General features: G+C 35.1%; 1 protein-coding gene across 1 annotated transcript in view; it reads left to right on the plus strand.

Moving 5' to 3' along the window:
- The window catches only part of NAALADL2 (N-acetylated alpha-linked acidic dipeptidase like 2), a 796,061-nt gene extending 778,474 nt beyond the window's left edge, over positions 1–17,587 (plus strand). The window contains exons 12-13 of the mRNA XM_054575719.1: positions 5,748–5,841; positions 17,385–17,587. Coding sequence (XP_054431694.1) covers positions 5,748–5,841; positions 17,385–17,587 — 297 coding nt within the window. The remainder of the gene's footprint in view (positions 1–5,747; positions 5,842–17,384) is intronic.
- The last annotated feature ends 1,410 nt before the right edge of the window (positions 17,588–18,997 follow it).

Here is an 18,997-nt window from a genome sequence, read left to right on the forward strand (position 1 = left end):
CAGCTGTTTGTGAACAATCCTGAGCCCTGTCACAGACCTATATTGCTGCACGTGCCTGCAGATAGGGCCTGTAGTGCAAACCTGCTCATTGCTAGCACTGACTCCTGTTACTGGGCCTCATGAAGTGCATGGGCCTGCAACAAGTCCCTGCCACCAGGCAAGTGAACACCAAAAGTCTAGATCCCAGCCCCTGCCAGTGGCAGAGGACCTTGCAGTGTGTGCCTGCTGCCAGCCCCTGCCATCACACCGACACCTGCAGCTGTCTCCACAGCCATGTGCACACCATGAGCTCTAGCTACCACCACAGCCACCCTGGTCCCTTGCCTCTGAGGACCTTAGTAGCCCTTGAAGCCACTCAGGACCCCACACAGCTCTTGCTGTCAAGGATCACACATTTATCAGTGTCATAGACCTGAGCTACCTGAGCCAATGAAAATTTCACCACTCCAAATCTCAAGATATTTGTGGAGTGCTTAATTCTTCTTGTTACTAATTTTTATTGAAACCATTGTGGTCAGAAAAGATGCTGGATATGTGGGAGATTTAAGAAGATTCTTAAATTAAGATTTTTATTGTGTGACTTAACATATGAGCTATCCTGGAGAATATTCTATGTGCACTTGAGAAGAATGTTTATTCGTCTGCTGTTCTTATGTTCTGTAAATGTCTAAGTCCAACTGGTCTAACTTCTGATTTAAGTCCAATGGTTTTCAGTGGATTTTCTGTCTGGATGATCTACTCATTGTTGAAAGTGGGACACTATTATGGCATTGCTATTTTCCTCACTTTAGGTCTGAATATTTACTGTACATCCTTAGATGTTCCTTTGTTTGATCATAACATTTATAAATGCTATATCTTCTTGTTGGATTGATCCATTTATCATTATATAATGATCTTCTTTGTCTATTATGTCTATGTCTTATATAAATATAGGTACCTGCCCTTTCTTTGAGTTTTCATCTACATAATATCTTTTTTCATCCTTTGACTTTCAGTCTGTTTTTATCCATAAAGATGAAGTAAGTCTCTGGTGGACAGGATATAATTGACTCCTGTGTTTTCATTCATCCAGCCATTCTATATATTTTTATTGCAGCATTTAGTACATTTATATTTAAGGTAATTACTGATAGTTCTGGACCTACTATTGGTTAATTGTTTTCTGGCTGTTTTGGAATTCCTTTGTGCCTTTATTCTTCTCTTGTTCTCTTCCTTTGTAATTTGGTAATTTTCTGTAGTGGTACACTTAGAGTTATTCCTCTTTATTTCTGTGTATCTTCCATAGGTTTGTGAATACCATGAGGTTTTTATAAAAATATCTTATATTTATAGCAGTCTGTCTGAAGCTTAAAAACACTTTAGTTCAAATGCACACTAAAGCTCTACATTTTAACCCTCTCGCTTCTTGCACATTTTATGTTTTGACATCCCAATTTGCATCTTTAACCTTGTATAGTCATGAAAAATTAATGTTTATAGTAATCGTAACATCTTTGTTATTTAGCCTTTACACCATATTTACAAGAGATTTATTCACCACCATCAGAAATTAGAAGATTCTAGACTTAACTCTATACTTATCTTAACCAGTAAAATTTATAATTTCATATATTATTCTCTTCCTAATTAGTGTCCTTTTGTTTCAGCTTGAAAAATTTCCTCTACCATTTTTTGTAAAGTTAGACGAGTGGTACTAAAGTTTCTCAGCTTTTACTTGTTGGAGAACTCTGTCTTTCAATAGTAAAGGACAATTCTGCTGGGTAGCATATTCTTGATTGGCATTTTTTTTAGCACTTTAAATATACCATTCCAGGCTTTCCTGACTTACAAAGTTCCTGTTGATAAATTTGCTGATTGTCTTATGGAGGTTTGCTGTATGTAACAAATTGTTGTCCCCCTGCTGTTTTAAGATGTTCTTCTTGTCTTTAACTTTTGACAATTTAATTATAATGTGTCTTGGTGTCGGTCTCTTTTGATTTATCCTTTTGGGGGGGGGGGAAACTGTGTAGGATTCCTAGTTCTGGATGTTTGTTTCTCTCCCCAAGTTTGGAAATGTTCAAATATTATTCTTTGAATAAGCTTTCTGCCCCTTTCTCTTTCTTTTCTCCATCTGGGTCCCCTATAACACTCATGTTGATCCATTTGATGGTATCCCTTATGTCCTTAAGCTATCTTTACTCTTTTTTCACTCTTTTTGCTTTTCTGATTGGATGAATCCACTGCCCTGTATTTTAGTTTGCCAATCCTTTATTCTAGTTAATCTCATCTGTTATTAAATCCCTCTATTTAATTTTTAAGTTCAATTATTGTATTCTTCAGCTCTGTGGTTTCTATATTTTCTACTTCTCTTTTGAAATTATCACTATATTTATGCATTGTTCTCCTGATCTTGGTAAACAAAATTATGAACATTAGTTTGAACTCTTGATCAGGTAAGTCACTTGTCTTCTTTTTATTAAACTCTGTTTCTGGGGTTTTATCTTTTTCTTTGGTTAAAGCATATTTCTTTGTTTCTTCATTTTCCTTGACTATCTGTGTTTGCTTCCATATATGAGATAAAGTAGCTATCTCTCCTATTCTTGATGAAATGGTTCCCTGTAGGAAATGAACCTTACCATTCAGTCTGGTCCTAGTGCTTGGTTTGTTTTCAAATATTTTTGATTTTTGTCCAAGGTGAAATCTTCATTTTTGGTGGCTCTTACAAGTTGAGGGTGTGCCAAGATCTGTCAGTGTTCCAAAGGTAGGACTCAGTCAGCACTTAGATGCAGGCTTACTGGAAGTCAAATGCCTAGGCAGCAAATTTTGAAGCATGTAATAAATTTCTTTCAGAAAAAAAAAGCAAGGAGATGCACATTTCACTTTGCTACCTCTGTACTGAGCCCTGGAGAGATAGCCAGTTAAGAAGGGAGTTTTTTGTTTGTTCATTTGCCACATTCTGTGGGACCTGTGAATGCAAGCCACACTGACTACCATAGCCAAGTGATCAAGGGATGAATCCCTTGGGTATTAACCACAAAAGCCAGGCACCAGACATGTGCATAATTTTTTTCAGTGAGACACGAGTGACTTAGAGGAGAGCAGAAGGAGCACACAAAGATGGCTCTTACCAGTCTCCAAAGAGGATTTTAGTTGGCCTATAGATGTGTGTTAAATTAGAAAATTGACCCTCATGCTATGGATTTTAAGATGTGCCAAAAGTCCTTGTTCAGGGGAAGACTGGGAGATGGTCTTTGTTTGTTTTGTTGTTGTTGTTGTTTTGTTTGTTTGTTTGTTTTACCTGCTGTCTTTGCACTGGTAAAGTGCAAAGCTTCCACTATGGTAAAAGAGCCATAGCTAGTCCTCTCAAGATGTTTAGGAACTGTTATGGACACAAATCCCACTGGTCTTTAGGGCTAGAGATTTGGGGTTCTATCCCTCAAATAAAAATCTTAAAATTAGGGCACTAATGTTGGATTCATATCCTTCTCTTCCCCGGGAAAGCTAGAAGTTATGAGCTTATGCCTGGTTGTATGTTCCTGTAATGCAGTGAGTTTTATGGCTTGAGTATGTCTCAGACTTTCTTATCCATTTTTATGTGTTTTTTTTTCCCTCTTTAGTCTAGGAATCACTCAAGTAGTACCTATATTTTTTCAGGGGAAGTTATTTCATGTGTAGCTGTAGGTTCATTGTGTTCAAAAGAGGAGGAGAGTTAAACAGCTTCCTATGTTGCCATCATACTGGAACCCAGCAATGCTTATACTCAATGTCTTTAACACGGGATTAAATCCCCCACTAACCGCCTCTAGGCTGGTCAAAATAATGAAATGAGATATTTAGGTATAAAGCACTTTGAAAAGAATGGAGCTTTATATAAATATAAGGGAAGGTTGGTTTGGCATGACTGAATAAGGTTGAATTCCAAAGAAGATGAGAAGTGTGTACAGTATTTCTCATCTCTTCTCACTTAAAAGTCAAGGCATACACAAATCTCCCTCTTGTTTGTGCAACTACAAATAAAGCCAATTTAGTCTAAGCAGTCTATCATGGACCAGGTGACTTAAAAATCTAGCATTTGTTGCCAGGTTCTTTCTGAAAGAAATAGGAAGGTGACTGGCTTATATTCTACTTGCTTGAGTTGCCAAATGACTCTTAAGAAAGGAAAACAAAACAACTGTCTCCAGCAGGACGCAGGGAAGTTGCCTTTCTCCTTCCTCCCCGTTCTTTCATTTTAATATTTTGTAATGTGTGGTTTCCAGATTCTAAAAGTATAAACAAAACATGTTTGTTTTGTAGTTTCTATTATCCAGTGCAAATTGGAAAAGTAAATGATAATGCTTCCTAATCTTTAAAAATTTCTTCTTTGCAAATAATTTATTTCCAAATGTCAGTGTTCCTTGAATGATTTGGATAGGGTGGGATGGAAAGGAAACAGGATTCATATCAGTCTACTGCAGATAATGCTTTTTTCTGAAAAAGCAGCATAATCAGGGTAGGTACTTTCCAAGATTTTTGTGATTGCTATGCTGGTGATAAAACTGCAAAGGTGCCTGGGGCACTGGGGAAGAAGTGGTTGCTACATTTGGGAGAAAAATATATCAAAGAAATAAAGGGATGTCAAAATTTTTCTTTTCCTCTTTATCTCTAAGAAATGTGTTTCTCCAAGCATATAGAAGATCAAACTGAATTGCATTTTTATTATAATATAAAGTGTCAATTATTAGAAAATATAATGTTTAAATATTAAATGGACTTTGACCCTTGTTGAATATGTGGATTTGAATATTTAACATCATATTTTCTTTGTAATTTATATCTCTTATGTGTTCTGTACTGTCTCAAATTAGTGTGCTAATTTCCCTTGTGTAGTTTCATAAGAATGTTTTCATTCACTAATAAGATTTCATAATTTATTAGTAACATCAACCCAGTCACATTTCACTGTGTGCTAGCTTTAGGACTCTAGGATATGTAGGGACATTTATATATCCCTGATAAATATTAAATATCGGTAAGTTAAGAGAGAGAGGGAAACTAACAACACCATTTACCACCAGTCCGAAGTACTTTGAAATGTATGAGTACATATGATCTCTTCAGTCTATTAAGTAGATGCTAGTTCAGCTGCAGTGTATATGTTGATTTTCAAGCACAATTGTCCAGGCATGAGTTTTGGGGATGCCATTTAGAATTTTATATTTTTTTTAATTTAATTTAAACATTGACCTTAAAGATGTATAAATATTATTAGTTTTGATAAATTTTTAAAAAGTAATTAGTAATACAGGAAATACATAAAGGAAAAGAGTGCCTAAGATTTTGAAAGAATTTTGTAGACTGAATTATATTTTAAATGAAATCAATTGATAATTAATTTTGTCTGAAGTTTTACTTAGTTCAATAGCCAGATATTGATTTTCAGTTTCTCTGTATTGTTCATTTTATCATGTGACATTTTGAACTGTTTTATAAGGAATTGTTTAAAAGTTTAAATACAACTCCAAATAGGGAAGCATTTTCTTAATATTTAGGTCAAAAAATGAAAAATATATATTTATTCTAGCTTGAGACATAAAATAGATACTGAGTTTTTTTTCTTTTTTCTTTTTAGAAAAAATAAGAAAGAGGTTTAAAAGAAAAAGATTTTATAAAAGTACAATTTCTACTCTGTGTTTTTGCTACTCTGGATGTATGAGTGTATAGAATAATGAAAAAAAAAAAAACCCTTAATACTGAATGCTAGTATTTCCTTTCTTTTTTTCTTTCAGCTCTCAGGAGAAGTGATTTTACAAATTGCCAATGAACCAGTTCTGCCCTTTAATGCTCTCGATATAGCTTTAGAAGTTCAAAACAACCTTAAAGGTAATTTTTATTTAAATTATAGTAATTTTAGAAAATGAAAAATTGTTCAACTAAATTTCAACACGAATTGGATACAATTATGTAGTATGCTAACTATGGTAATGCAGAGCCTCCCTCTCTACAGAGAATTATCATGAGAAGGGATTAGTAGAATTTTGCCTACCATGTCAACAGGAATGAGGTGTACTTATAAGCATAAGGCAACATGTAAGTTTTAAAGAATGTTCTACCTACCATCTTTTATCAAAGAGATTTATAATTTCAAGCTTTAATTATTATTTATATGTTCCATATGGAAAAATACAATTCAGGGATTTTTTTTTAAACACTTGTACCTAATATTTAGTCAGTTCAAACAAGACTTGCCCAGAAGTTTCTTCTTGGGGTTTGGTTCCTATAAGGTATGGGCTTCATCCCATTTCACTGAAGTGTTGGTTCATCCTAGATTAAAGATGACAAGATTATTTTCATAGTTTGTATTTCAGTTTCTTCACATTTGAATATATCTCTTTCAGCAGAATTCTGACATCACCCTAATAATTATCTTCATTTCCACATTATCTACATATAAATCTTTCAGTTAGGCTTCTAATTTGTCTTTATTAAACAAATACAAAGATCAGTATTGTAATTAAAGAATGAACCCTCCTTCTCTTTGAGTCATGCACTTTATTATCAGGTCTTTAATGAGTCATTTGTAGTTCACTTCTCAGTGCAAAAGCTGATATTCTGACTATAGGAATCCTTGGAAAGTAAGTAGACCATTCTAAAGAGCCAAGCATTTTCAGTACTTGAAAGTTTAAAAGTTTTTTTTTTTACTACCTTGGTTGCTTCTTAACCAAGAGAATGCTACACCCCCTCCCCCACCACCTCAATTGTTCTCATGACTTTTATTATAGTGGCTGTAAAACTGTGTACCTCAGGAACAATTGAGCTGTTGTGTAGAGCTGTTTGCTTCCACACTAAATGGCCTCATTGTTCTGCTTTATTACATTTGTCAGTTTCTATCTAGTTTTCTTCTTTTCTACTTTTGTCAAGCTTCTATTTCACTGTTGTCAGTGTGACTCCTGTAGCAATCACTCTGACCTCCACTTCTAATTCACTATTTTTAGAATATTTTGGGCTTAGACCCTGAGTCACCAAGTATATGACATTTTGCAAAAGAACAGAGCTGGTATAAATAAAGGACAAAATATTCTGTGAATGTTAGGGCTATCTTTTCTGCAAGGATTTCTTTTAAGCATCTATTTTACCTCTGTAGAATGTTCTAATTTTTATACTTAAGAAAATTCAGTTGGCACTGTGTATAATACTTAAAACTTTCAGAGAACAAAAGGAGATCATTATTTTATAACATAAAGATTTATTCATCTATAAGGGAATAACTGTCATTCATAGGAAGGAACCTCAAAAATATACTGTGAAATACTAACAATGCATGATAGAATTATAAATGATTTAGAAATTGCTTTTCTAAGTCAAATTTTTTTCTCTTTTTATTTTTTTATTGTTGTTCAGTTACAGTTGTCCACATTTTACCCCCATAGCTTTCCTCTGCCCCGTCCAACCACTGTTCCCAAAGACAATCCCCACCCCCCGTCCCTGTCCATGGGTCATCTGTAGCGTGTACAGGAAGGGTCAAGTCTAAGTCAGATTTTTTTGATAACAAACATATATTGCATTTGTAATAATGACACAAAGGATATTATTTTAAAGAAATAAAATCAGCAAAAACAGAACTATCAATATTACTGGAATTTTAAATGCCAAGTCCTATTATAGTTTAAACAGTTGAGTTTATTTTTTTAAATCCATAAATAAACACAATATTTTAGCATTATAACTTCTATATGCATCTCAAGTAACACAGTCTACTTCTTGAAGGTCACATGATATCCTAATGGGTGATCATTAGAATTATATTACTCTTATTTTTTAGGTAGAGATCCCTTTCAAAATCAGAAGAAAAGTAGGTTCTCTCTCCCCAGAAAATGTCATATGTACAAAAAGTTTGCTACAAAGATTTTCACTGTAGGCCAGATACCATTAAATCTATGTGAACCTCTTCCTAAAATCCAAAGGTTCTCAGTGGACGAGCCGGGAGCATTTTAGCCCCTTGCTGTTGCATCAGACTGCTCCAGTTTGGGTGAAGACATTTTTCCTTGATTTTTAGTTATTTTTGAGTTTTCTTTCTATTGATATGAAACTCCTTGGGTCTCCCTGTCACTTTCACTCAGAAACCATATAGCCAGACTTGAGATGTATCTGATATTAGAAAAAAACAAGGCAAAACAAAACAAAATTCAACAAAAAATAAGCAAAACATTTACTTTACCATGACCTGGGTACAAATATTTGATCAAAGGGATATAATATGTCACCGTTAAGCCATACATTTTTGTATTTTAATAATCATGACTAAAACGTATTTGCTCTGTACATAGTAAAGATTGTTCAAATGTTTGTTAAATTGTAGGCAATTTGGTGTACCTTGTCTATTTTGACTACTTTGATTATAACCTTATTTCTAAAATAGAATACTTGAATATGCTAATGTGTAAATAATGGACACCACTTAACAACAACTAAATAAATATTTCAGTTTTAATTTTAGCTACCATGCTAAATGATTTTATTAGCTAAACAGAATTCTGCAGCTAAATGAAACATATAATTTTACTGCTGAATACAAGCTTAAATTGTTGATATATATTTTTTAAATTCTGTTACAAAAGTAGTGATTAATCTTTCCTTCTCAATTATGGTTTAAAAAATGTGAACTTTAGGGATGAACTATAAAATACTCTTTCTCCTTCCTGCAAAGAGTTTAAGTATGAAGGTCTCTGAAACCCAATTGCATTTTCAATGGTGTAATTTTTACCCCTTGACAACCGGCCATCTTGTTTATTTATTACACTATTTTATGGTAGCAGCAGACCATTCTCTACTGTTCCCACAACCACCAGAAAGAAGGATAATTTCTCAGTGAATAATTTGTTTGAGTTGATTTATTTGATGGTTCTTGAGAGCTCATTTTGACTGAGTGACCTTGGCTTTTAATATTTGGTCAATGCCAAACACATAATAGTTAGAGAATGAATATTTATATGTCGTGCATGGAGATGTAGTATAAATGGTGACTGATAAAAAAACTGATATGCTTCAGATATATATATGTGAAAAAAGTTATATCCAAAAAATTTACATATAAGGCAATAAGTGCTAGCTTGCAGGGGCAAAAGGAGATATGAAGAAAAAAATACCACCACACAATCAAACCAGAATTACACTAAAGAATGAACTGTTAATAATCTTACTAAGTTTACTGTTTCTCACTTTAACCATTTTTTTAAATGTAAAGGACAGTATTTCAAAATCATTAATGACTGTACAATTTGTATATTTTTTGTTTAATATCTGCTATTTTTCTTTGCCAGACTCTTAATTGTTCATTCTTTGCAGTACTATAAAACTACAAATGACCAAATAAAGAAAAAGTCATTTTCATTTGATCTGGCCGCATACACATTTATTTGGTGCAAGCCAGAATCAGCAAGAAACGTAATTTCAAACATTGTGGCTTGTTGCCACTGTCCAATTGTCTCACTAAATGTAAAATGGTTGTTGGCAGTATTTCCTCCTGTTTGAAAAACCGACAATGCTGATTTGATCAGACTGTTTCTTTATTAGCTCTGATAATTCATTAGTGTCAATCACTTTATTTTAGAAGGAAGGATAGTGTTCCAAGTTGATGGTGCCATGGAAGCCTGTGCTCTGTGCTATTAGGTTTGTGGCTTCATATTTCAAGTGTCCCTTCGGTTCTTTTATACAATTACAAGTGATTAAGACTCACCTAACGCTTTGTTTTCTTTTTGAGAAATATGAAATTAATTTATCAATTGGTAAAATTAAAAAGATGTTGTATAAATTGCATGTTTCTCTTGCCCAGCCCATCTGTCTCCAGCCTTGGTTTTAATTGTCACCCATTCCAACTCTGAACTGGCTTTAGATAGTGAAGGATGGGCATACAAGGTACCTGGCCCTGCACCCAACCTGAGAATCCAAAGCAGCCCATCTGAAATCCAGCAATTCTGAATCATGCTTCATTTCCAATGGTTTGACCTGTACTGGCATTTCTGGAACTGCCTTTTTGTATGACAAGGACTTAAGCCCAAAAGCGTCCTCTTAGAAGTACATTACTGTGCTTGCTCAAATTGATAGAGGAAAATTGATGAGATTGGTCACCCATTGGGTACAGTCTCCTAAAAATATATTTAGTATCAATCCCCATTTTATTTTTGAAAGGATTCTGATTATAACCATATTAAAAATTTTAGTTCATTTATTGATATTACACACCTAGTTTCAAAAAAGAATTTGAGACAATTGGGTCTGTAATAAGATCTGTCTGTCTCTACAGTTTCAGTGTTTGTCTCTCCAAACTATTTTTTTCCTCCCCATTTCTCTTAGAACTCATATTTTATTACATAATGTCACTTAATTATTTTCTTAAGCACATTGTCCCTTTTGTATTCTTCAGGATTATTCTTTCCGTTCTTTTGCTAATTCCCTGACTTCACAATTTGTTGTTATTCATATAGCTTCCCTTTGTGATCATTTTCTTCCCTATTCTAAGTACTTCACCCAAACTCTTTTAAAATTTTAAAAAGATAAGCATTTTATATGCTTCATTACATTAATTGAAATATTTTAGTGACATTATTTGTTCTACTTTCCTATAAGAGTAATGGTCTATTGTATTGTGCATTTTTTCTGTATATGTTATGTTTAGGATAAAACCCTGTGTCCATGACAAGATAGTACTACATGCATTATTCTATGAGTGTTGCTTCTTGGGCAACACATTAAAATTATTTTTTAAATACTTTTAATTTTGGGTTGTAATAGAGCAGAATGTAGCCTTGCCCTCATGTTGACTCATTTTTACTAAGCCCTTTTTTTCCTTTTTCAGTTTCTTGATTTAGCCAAAACATAATCACATTTACATGTGTTATTAAATATACAACAGCAACTTTCTGCCTCAGCAGAAGGGTGATAAAAATAAGCCACGTTGAATTTAATTCATTCAAGAAAGCTTTTGTGCCTTGACTGGTGTGGTTCAGTTGTTTGGGCATCATCCTGCAAAGCAAAGGGTCACCGGTTGAATTCCCTTTCTGGGCACAGGCCTGTGTTGCAGGTTTGATATCTGGTCGCAGTGCGCTTGAGAGGGAACCATTTGATGTTTCTCTCTCATATCCATATTTCTCTCCTCTTTCTCCCTCTCTTCCTCTCTCTCTAAGATAGATAGATAGATAGAACCTTTAAAAAAGGTGGGAGGAAAGCTTTTGCTCACTCTCCCAAAGCACCTAATAACCAGATCATGTAGTTGCACACATAAAACAGTAGGAGCATTTCTGAGCCATAAAAAGAGCCCCTTGTTTTATTTCTGCACCAGTCAGATGGATCCATTCCATGGAGTATGTTGAAAGTCTTAGTAGATTCTCATCTACCTTGGCTATCTAGATCATTGGATATACAGGATAATCTTTAGAATGTGTTGCCTATTGTTTTTTCTTTTTAAAGTGGCCAACCTAACTCTTCTAAATATGCCAGTTGGATATCTTTGCAAAAAATATTTTCTGTTGTATTCAGTTTAGACATAAGTATACACTGTTTTCTGGCCTATTTCATCTTTAAATAATATCCTTTTATCTATACATTGTACAAACAAGGTTAGATTATTTAAGTGTTAATAGAGTACTAGCTCCCATATTTCTTTTTCTACTTGTGTCTTTGTTGATTTAACTTCTTTAAATAACCAGATGCAATGCGATGATTCACCATGATTCATACTACAGTAGGCAGCATGACGAACAGAAAACATAGGATAATAAAAGACTGTTGTTTTCCCTGGCTGAAATCATGTTGGCAATTTTTTTCTTCTTTTTAGTGATGCCACAAGATATTTTAAAGATGACATTAAGTAGCATACATTTTCCTCCCAAATAATCTTCTATTCTGCTTTTAACTAGTGTGTTCTGCAGAACATAAATCATACTTTTTGTTGTCATTATAAATCAGTGAAGTCTAAGCTGTGATTGTATAATTGTTAGCACCTTTAAAACTGCGATAAGCTTATCTATAGAAGAATAGGTTCTGTGAAATACTATTAAAGTAAAAGGCTACGTTTTACTTTAATAGTTTGAAATAAAAAAATGTAGTTTTAGATTATGACCAGTACATTTTACTCTTAATTTAAAATGAAATTGAGTGAGTCTTTAAGAAAATAACCAGAAAATAGAAACAAAAGGTAGGAAAATGGAAATAAACTAAAATGTAAAGCTTTTTGGAATCTGAAACTCTGAAGAGAGACCACAATATTAGGTACCAAAATCATCGTTTAAAATAGTACAGTTATAAATTTACTCAGGAGATTGCAGAATAGACTTAACATACAAAGGTTTATGCCAAGCTGAAACTTACCAACTTAATGAAGTGCTGGAGGAAAAGAGGTAGCTTGCTCAGGTACCAGGTTCTGGCAGGTTAAAACACGTGTCAATTTACTGCGTGCAGTCAGCGCTCTAGTTACTGGTCTTACCCAGGACTCTTAGAGGCCTTGTGAATAGCACTTGAATGAAGTACCTTTGAACTTCTGATCTGCTGGAATGTGTTGTGGGATCCTGTATTAAGGGTCCTTAGGGAAAGCAGGTTTTCAGGGAAGCACATTGGCACTTCAGGGGTCTCCATAAAGCCCCAGGTGCTGTGCTCAGTGCCTCACATTCCTTATGACATTTAATCTTACTCTAACCTCGTTAGTGTAGATAGGCATTGTTAAAACTGATTTTAGAGATTGAGAAATGGCCTCAGAGCCAGTGGTTTTGTGTGTGTGTGTGTGTGTGTGTGTGTGTATGTGTGTTACTCAAATGTATACACTGAAGTAGTAGGTGTAGAGCTTCAATATCAGTCTGTCAGACTCCAAAGCCCCTGCTGTTTCCACTAAAGCACAGTGCCTCCTGAACTGCCTTCAGGAGAGGATGCTTCAGGATGATGGTTGGTTAGAATACAGGAGATTCCCTGAGCATTAGTGATGTGTTTCCTCCAGTATATTTTAAAGCCTCTCCTGAACTGGATTGCTTAGATCTCAGTAAGTATCTCATTGTCTTCTGCCTAGTAATTCTTCCTCTCCTCTCTCTTTCCCTTCTGTCTTCCCTTCCTCCTCTTCAATTAATATTGATACTACTTACAATGTCCAGCTCTGTCCTATCCATCAAAATCTAGAAAAATAAAAAGAGTTTAAGTTGGAGGTGACTAAAACGTAGAAGGGTGAGGATTGGGGGAAGAAGAAGGGAAGACTAGTCATATTGTTTACAGATGGGACACATACCTCCAACCCTTTAATGTAGATAAAGTCCCATAACATTCAAAGTTCCATTGGAGACGCCCTTGATTTCTGGGCAGTTTTATGATTTGTCTCTCAAGTTTTATTTCTTCCCTGGGATCTACTGTGCATACTCTTGTACACATGAACTCCTTAGTCATCCTTGTGAGTATTCATTTTATTTGACATTATTTACTCTTCATTTGTGGATTATTTATAATGAGTTTAGAAACTTATTAAGGTTAGAGATTTAATTGCATATGCATGTGTCTCACTCCCAATACTTACAGAATTACACACAAAATAGGAATCAGTAAGTACTTCCTGAAAGTACATTTGTTATTTGCCTTTGAGATGAAAGAGGAACAATACAAACTTTTTATTTGAAATGTAGAAGTATATTTAAATTGTCTCTTGAATAGTATCAAAATAATTTCACTAGGAAATCTCAATTATTTTTGTATTATGTTAAGGTTGATTTTTAATATTTATCACAATTCAGTTTGTTCTACTATGCTATAAAAATATTAATAGTTGGCTTTTCACCAAGAGCAAAGTTATATAAGGATAATTTTTACAGAGCAGATGTTTAATTCCTTTCCCTTTTTTATTATTGGTTCCCTTCTTTTTCAAAAGTTTGATATTCCTGCCCCAAGAAAAGAAAAAAATGGCACCAGATTCATAGGGACTGCTGATTAATCTGTGTAAGAAAGGAGTGCAACACGGTTGTCAGGAGCAGGCCATGGATTGAAGGAAGTAATCAAAAATAATGTTTCTGAGAATAAAAACATTGGAAAAGCTGTTACAGTGTTTTTTGCATGCATTCAAAAAATGAGTTAGTAGTAATTTGTGTTTGTTTTATGTACACTGATAACAATAACTTGCCTTAATATAATGATCTTTATGCTTAGGAAGTGAAATGAATGTTTTCTCCAATTTCTGCAAGGAAACTGAAGGACGCTAGTATTAAGTAGTTTATCCAAAACCACACTGATGATAGTTAAGTAGACCAGGCTCTTCACTGTTTTTTTTTGTATTGAGTCCTTGGTATTTAGACTCCATGTACATATTAGTTCAAGATAATTATATTAACCCCATCTGAGAGAAATCGTTAGCTCCTACTTCATTTTCTTTAGTCAAATAGACTTATTACTTATTGAACCTTAACTGTTAAGAACTTCAGTTAGTCTTCTGTCCTCTGACATGCACTATGGCTTAAATGAAGTTTTATATATTCTTAGTTTTTATGGGTTATCGTTAGGCCATATTTTAATTCAATTTAGTTTAATTTAACTAATCATTACCCTAAAATAACCTCTTTTTTTATGTTTTTTTCTTTGCAACTATTATTGATTTCAGCAGGTAAAAGAAATAAGATTTGTTGAGTATGTTCTAAACATCTCCCTGAGTAATTTTATAGGTGTCATTTAATATAATAATATATCTCAAATAAGTCATTATAGTTCAATGTTCACTCAACAAAAGTTTTGTTAAATGACTACCATCTATAAGGTTCTGTGCTAAAATCAGGAGGTAAAACATATTTGTGGATATTGTGGACTTGTTTTGAGTCAGGGAAGGAAGACAAGGTAAAAAAGTTGGCATTACCTTCTGAGTCTTATTTAAAGGGACAAATGAGCTCTAATTAGCTCAGAAATAACTATTAGGAGTTTTCAGAACATCAATTATATAGAAAAATGATTGTGTTAACATTGAAAGTAAAGCTACTTTTCGATTTGTAACCTTGTACCCTTGAGGTAGTACATGGGTAGATGCTGTGGATGGCAGGTTTCTACTCTCAGGATTCTTTCACGTTCCAGGAAGTTCCTGAACCTGTCAATTCTCTATGTCTGCACCACCATTAAAGATAAATTCATTTAAAGCTAAGTAAGTTGGAATGGCACAATTTGTCTCATTTGATTCAGTAGTAATGTCTTCAATTCTGTAGTGTATGTTACATCAGAATAGATTTTTCTTTCTTAAATGGAAGACTCTCAAGGATGTCAAACTTGTTTTTACTATTGTTCAGTCTTTCAATTTCAGCATAAACCAAATGTGTCTTATCCATCTTTTTCTTTCCTTGTGCCAAGATGTTCCTTGTAAGTTCTCCATATACTAACTTTGGTGAACCATAATAATTCAAGATAAACCATATCTTTATCAAATATCATTAATGTTATTGTTATTTAGGGGGCTGGATTTTCTGAATGAGTGAAATATCTCCTCTCACAATCTCAAGTTTTATTCTGAAATCAAACAAAATAATTAATGAATGTGAAACGTACTATAAAGACATCAAAATGCCAAAACATGTGAAAAACTGATTTTATTTATGTTGTCAATTTCAGTCATTAGGTTTCAAAGAGTTTTCTATGTATTCTTATATAAAACCCACTTACCTTTACATAGTTTTCTTTTGTTTTTGGATTTTTATCTTAAAATACTTATTAAATCTATTTTGTTTATTCAGTAAACAACTGTTGAATGTCAGCATGATGCTGGGCTCTAAATAAAGTGACATGTAAACTAGTCCCCATCCAATGAAAGGGAGAGACAAAAAGATCACTATATTAGTAGCTGGTAATTCTACAACAGACATATTTTGTACATCAGCTATAGTTCTAACTTAGTTTTCTTTTTTTTTAGTGTATCATGTCTCCACAGTGTTTCTTAAACTTGAATATGTGTGGAATAATCTGAGTAACCTGTTAAAATGGAGTTTCCTAGATTCTACCCCTTTAGCAATTCAGCAGATCTGGGAATCTGCCTTACAACAAAAACTGGGTATTTTGACAGTACTTGGACTTCATGTGGAGAAAGGCACATTTCCCTTTCTCCACATGAAGTCCACATGAAGTCTCCACATGAAGATTCTCTTTGTGATCTTTTCCTTTTGCGAGAGATTTCTGCAAGTTTGGGCACCATAAGGCTTCTTTCATCACTTCATCTGCTAATCCAAATACCATGCTCTCAGGACTACAAGTTTAGATTTATTAGGTGCATGCTCATTTCATTAGGTGCCTGTTCATTCCATTACCTTGACTTGAAATAATTCTTTACAGTGATCTGCTGACCTTGTTGGAGTCAGTTGTACTTAGTTTCCTGAGAATGACATCATTAACTGTTGTCTCATCCAAAGACTGTCTCTAATAGTGGGGATATATGGAAGAAGATAACCAGGGAATGCCCTCTTATGGTATAATAACAAAATGCTTTTTAAACACGGTGTTAAATTGGATCAGCTGTGAACTGCCCATCTGTAGGGAACTACTTGACTAGTATTAACCATTTAATCCTCATAACAAATCTATGAATCAGATTATCAGATCTGATAATCAGAACTTGCCCAACATCACACAGCTACTCAACAGTTGAGCATGGATTTTAACTCATTTGGTATGACTACATGATCTTGTGGTCATAATCACTATTTGAATGCTGCCTTTTTCTTAGCCAAAGGAATGGTCTGTGACCCCTTTGCTATGTCCATTCATATCCGAATGACTTTAAGTAAGTTACACAAACAAATAAAGAAACAATAACAAATAGAAATCATCTTGAAAGCAAAACAAAACAATATAAACATTCATAGGATAGTTTTCAGTGTATTTTCAAATCAAACATGTATTTCAACCTCAAATTATAGAAAAATTTTAGGAAATAAAAAATCCCAATAGAGTCATAACAACACATTGTAGCATAAATCATGTTTTCATGGGAAAAAAAAAGAATGACTCCTTTTAAAATGTTTTTCCCATACAGCATGATGAGCATGAATATTTGAGTCAGAGAGAGTCAGTCTTCTGATTGTGGGCTGTTATTTATTTGCTTAATGACCTAGGAAATTTGCTTACTTAATTCTCAGCTTCTATGAAACAGATGTTACAATACAAGGTTTGGCAAATATTAAATGGGATAATTTTATCATGTGCTCAACCCAGTGCCTGGAACATAACAGTCTCTATCAACAATACCTATTTACTGGTATTATTATTGTGGAAATTATTAGCAGTAGTACTAGTAGTGGTAAATTTAATATGCTTAGTAAAATTTAACATGTTTAGACAAAATATTTTTGGTGAAATGATTAAATCATCATTATAAAATGATAATTTTATTCCTTTGAGAATGTCTCTTCTGAGATGAGCTCATTTTTCTTCACCAGGTGATCAGCCCAGCACTCACCAACTGCTAGCCCTGGCTTCACACCTGCGGGAAAGTGCTGAACTCTTCCAGTCAGATGAGATGCGTCCTGCTAATGATCCAAAGGAAAGAATTCCTCTGCGTGTCCGAATGCTGAATGACATTCTCCAAGATATGGAAAAGAGCTTCCTGGTTCAGCAAGTGCCACCAGGTTTTTATAGGTAGGATATGTGTCTCAAAACTTACATTTTTATATCCTCCAATTAAATTTTTGTTTAATTTTTTAAAATATGTATCTTCTGTGAACATATTTCAAATGTAAAACATTTATTATATCTCCAATTTGAGGACCATTCTCCTCCTCCAAAGAAAAGTCCAGCTGCATAAATATAGAATAAGGAAACTTGGTTTAGCAATAATCATATAGAAAATGATTTAGAAACTTTTTTGACATTAAGGTCAGTATGAGTCAAACATGATATGGATACTAAGGAGAATCAAGATGGGCAGAGAAGTGAGTGGAAGTCACGCTGACTTCCTCCCAGGACCAACCTGGAATTACAACTAAATTGTGGAGAAATCACCTGGAACAAACAACTGAACAATAGCGAGAGAGGAGCCGTGTAACCTCAGAGACAGAAGAATCGGCTTTAGCGCAATCTAACCGGTAAGGAGTGCATGGTACAGACCTGAGAAGGCGGGCGGGGCGCCCACGGGCGGCAGCATCAGAAGGATATTGAAACAGCCAGTTGGATGAGAAGAGCGGGGTCTAAACCAAAAGTGGGGATCTCTAGCCCACAGCAGGAGAGCCCAAAAGGTACACAGAAAACAGCCAGCTGTGAAAAGGGGCAGGGTTGCTCTCCACCAGAGACAGGTGGCTGGAGACTCAAAGAACTGTTTAAAGGGCCAATGCATAAATTTTTATTTGCAGCCACTTACCCTGATCTCCGGCAAAGTCGTGGGCAGAGTGGGCTAGAGATGCCTGAGGAGAGGCTGGGGAAGGAGGCTTTAGGGAAAGAACTGAGAGAGGAGCAGGTGGGATCTTGGTGCTGACTCATCCCTCATGTGGCAGCAGCCATCTTGCTCAGGCAGAGACCACTCCCCGAGCAGCACCAGTGTCAAAGGACCCAATAGCCCCAACCCCAGGTGGGATTCCACCCTGCCCCGTGCTGTCTAAGCTGCCTGCTGAGTGCAGAGGGGCAGCCACAGATAGTAAATCCCTTACTAAAGGGGGCACAGAGAGGTCTGGCGACACTTGAAGAGAGACTGGGGATGGAGGCTTTCGGGAGAGAACAGAGAGAGTAGCCAGCAGGATCCCAGTGCAGACTCCTCCCCCATATGGCCCCAGCATGAGTAGACCCAATAACCCCTCCCCCAGGAGGGACTCCGCCCTGCCCTGAGCTGTCTAAGCTGGCCTGCTGAGTGCAGAGCAACTAAATTAACAGCTGAAGGAGACAGCCACAAACAGTAGATTCCTGGAAGTCTCGAACAGGCTGCCTAAGGTCAGGCAGGCTCAACAACTGACATCATCACAGGCAGATCCAGAAAGTAAAAACAGTGGTCTCCAACCATAGAAGTTCATACCACAAAGTCAGGAGATCAAGACAGATCAACTTAAGATTCAGAAGCAAAAGA

This window comes from Pteronotus mesoamericanus, unplaced genomic scaffold, assembly GCF_021234165.1.
Source record: "Pteronotus mesoamericanus isolate MK-2021 breed Mesoamerican mustached bat unplaced genomic scaffold, CSHL_Meso_final contig_116, whole genome shotgun sequence".
Taxonomy (NCBI): domain Eukaryota; kingdom Metazoa; phylum Chordata; class Mammalia; order Chiroptera; family Mormoopidae; genus Pteronotus; species Pteronotus mesoamericanus.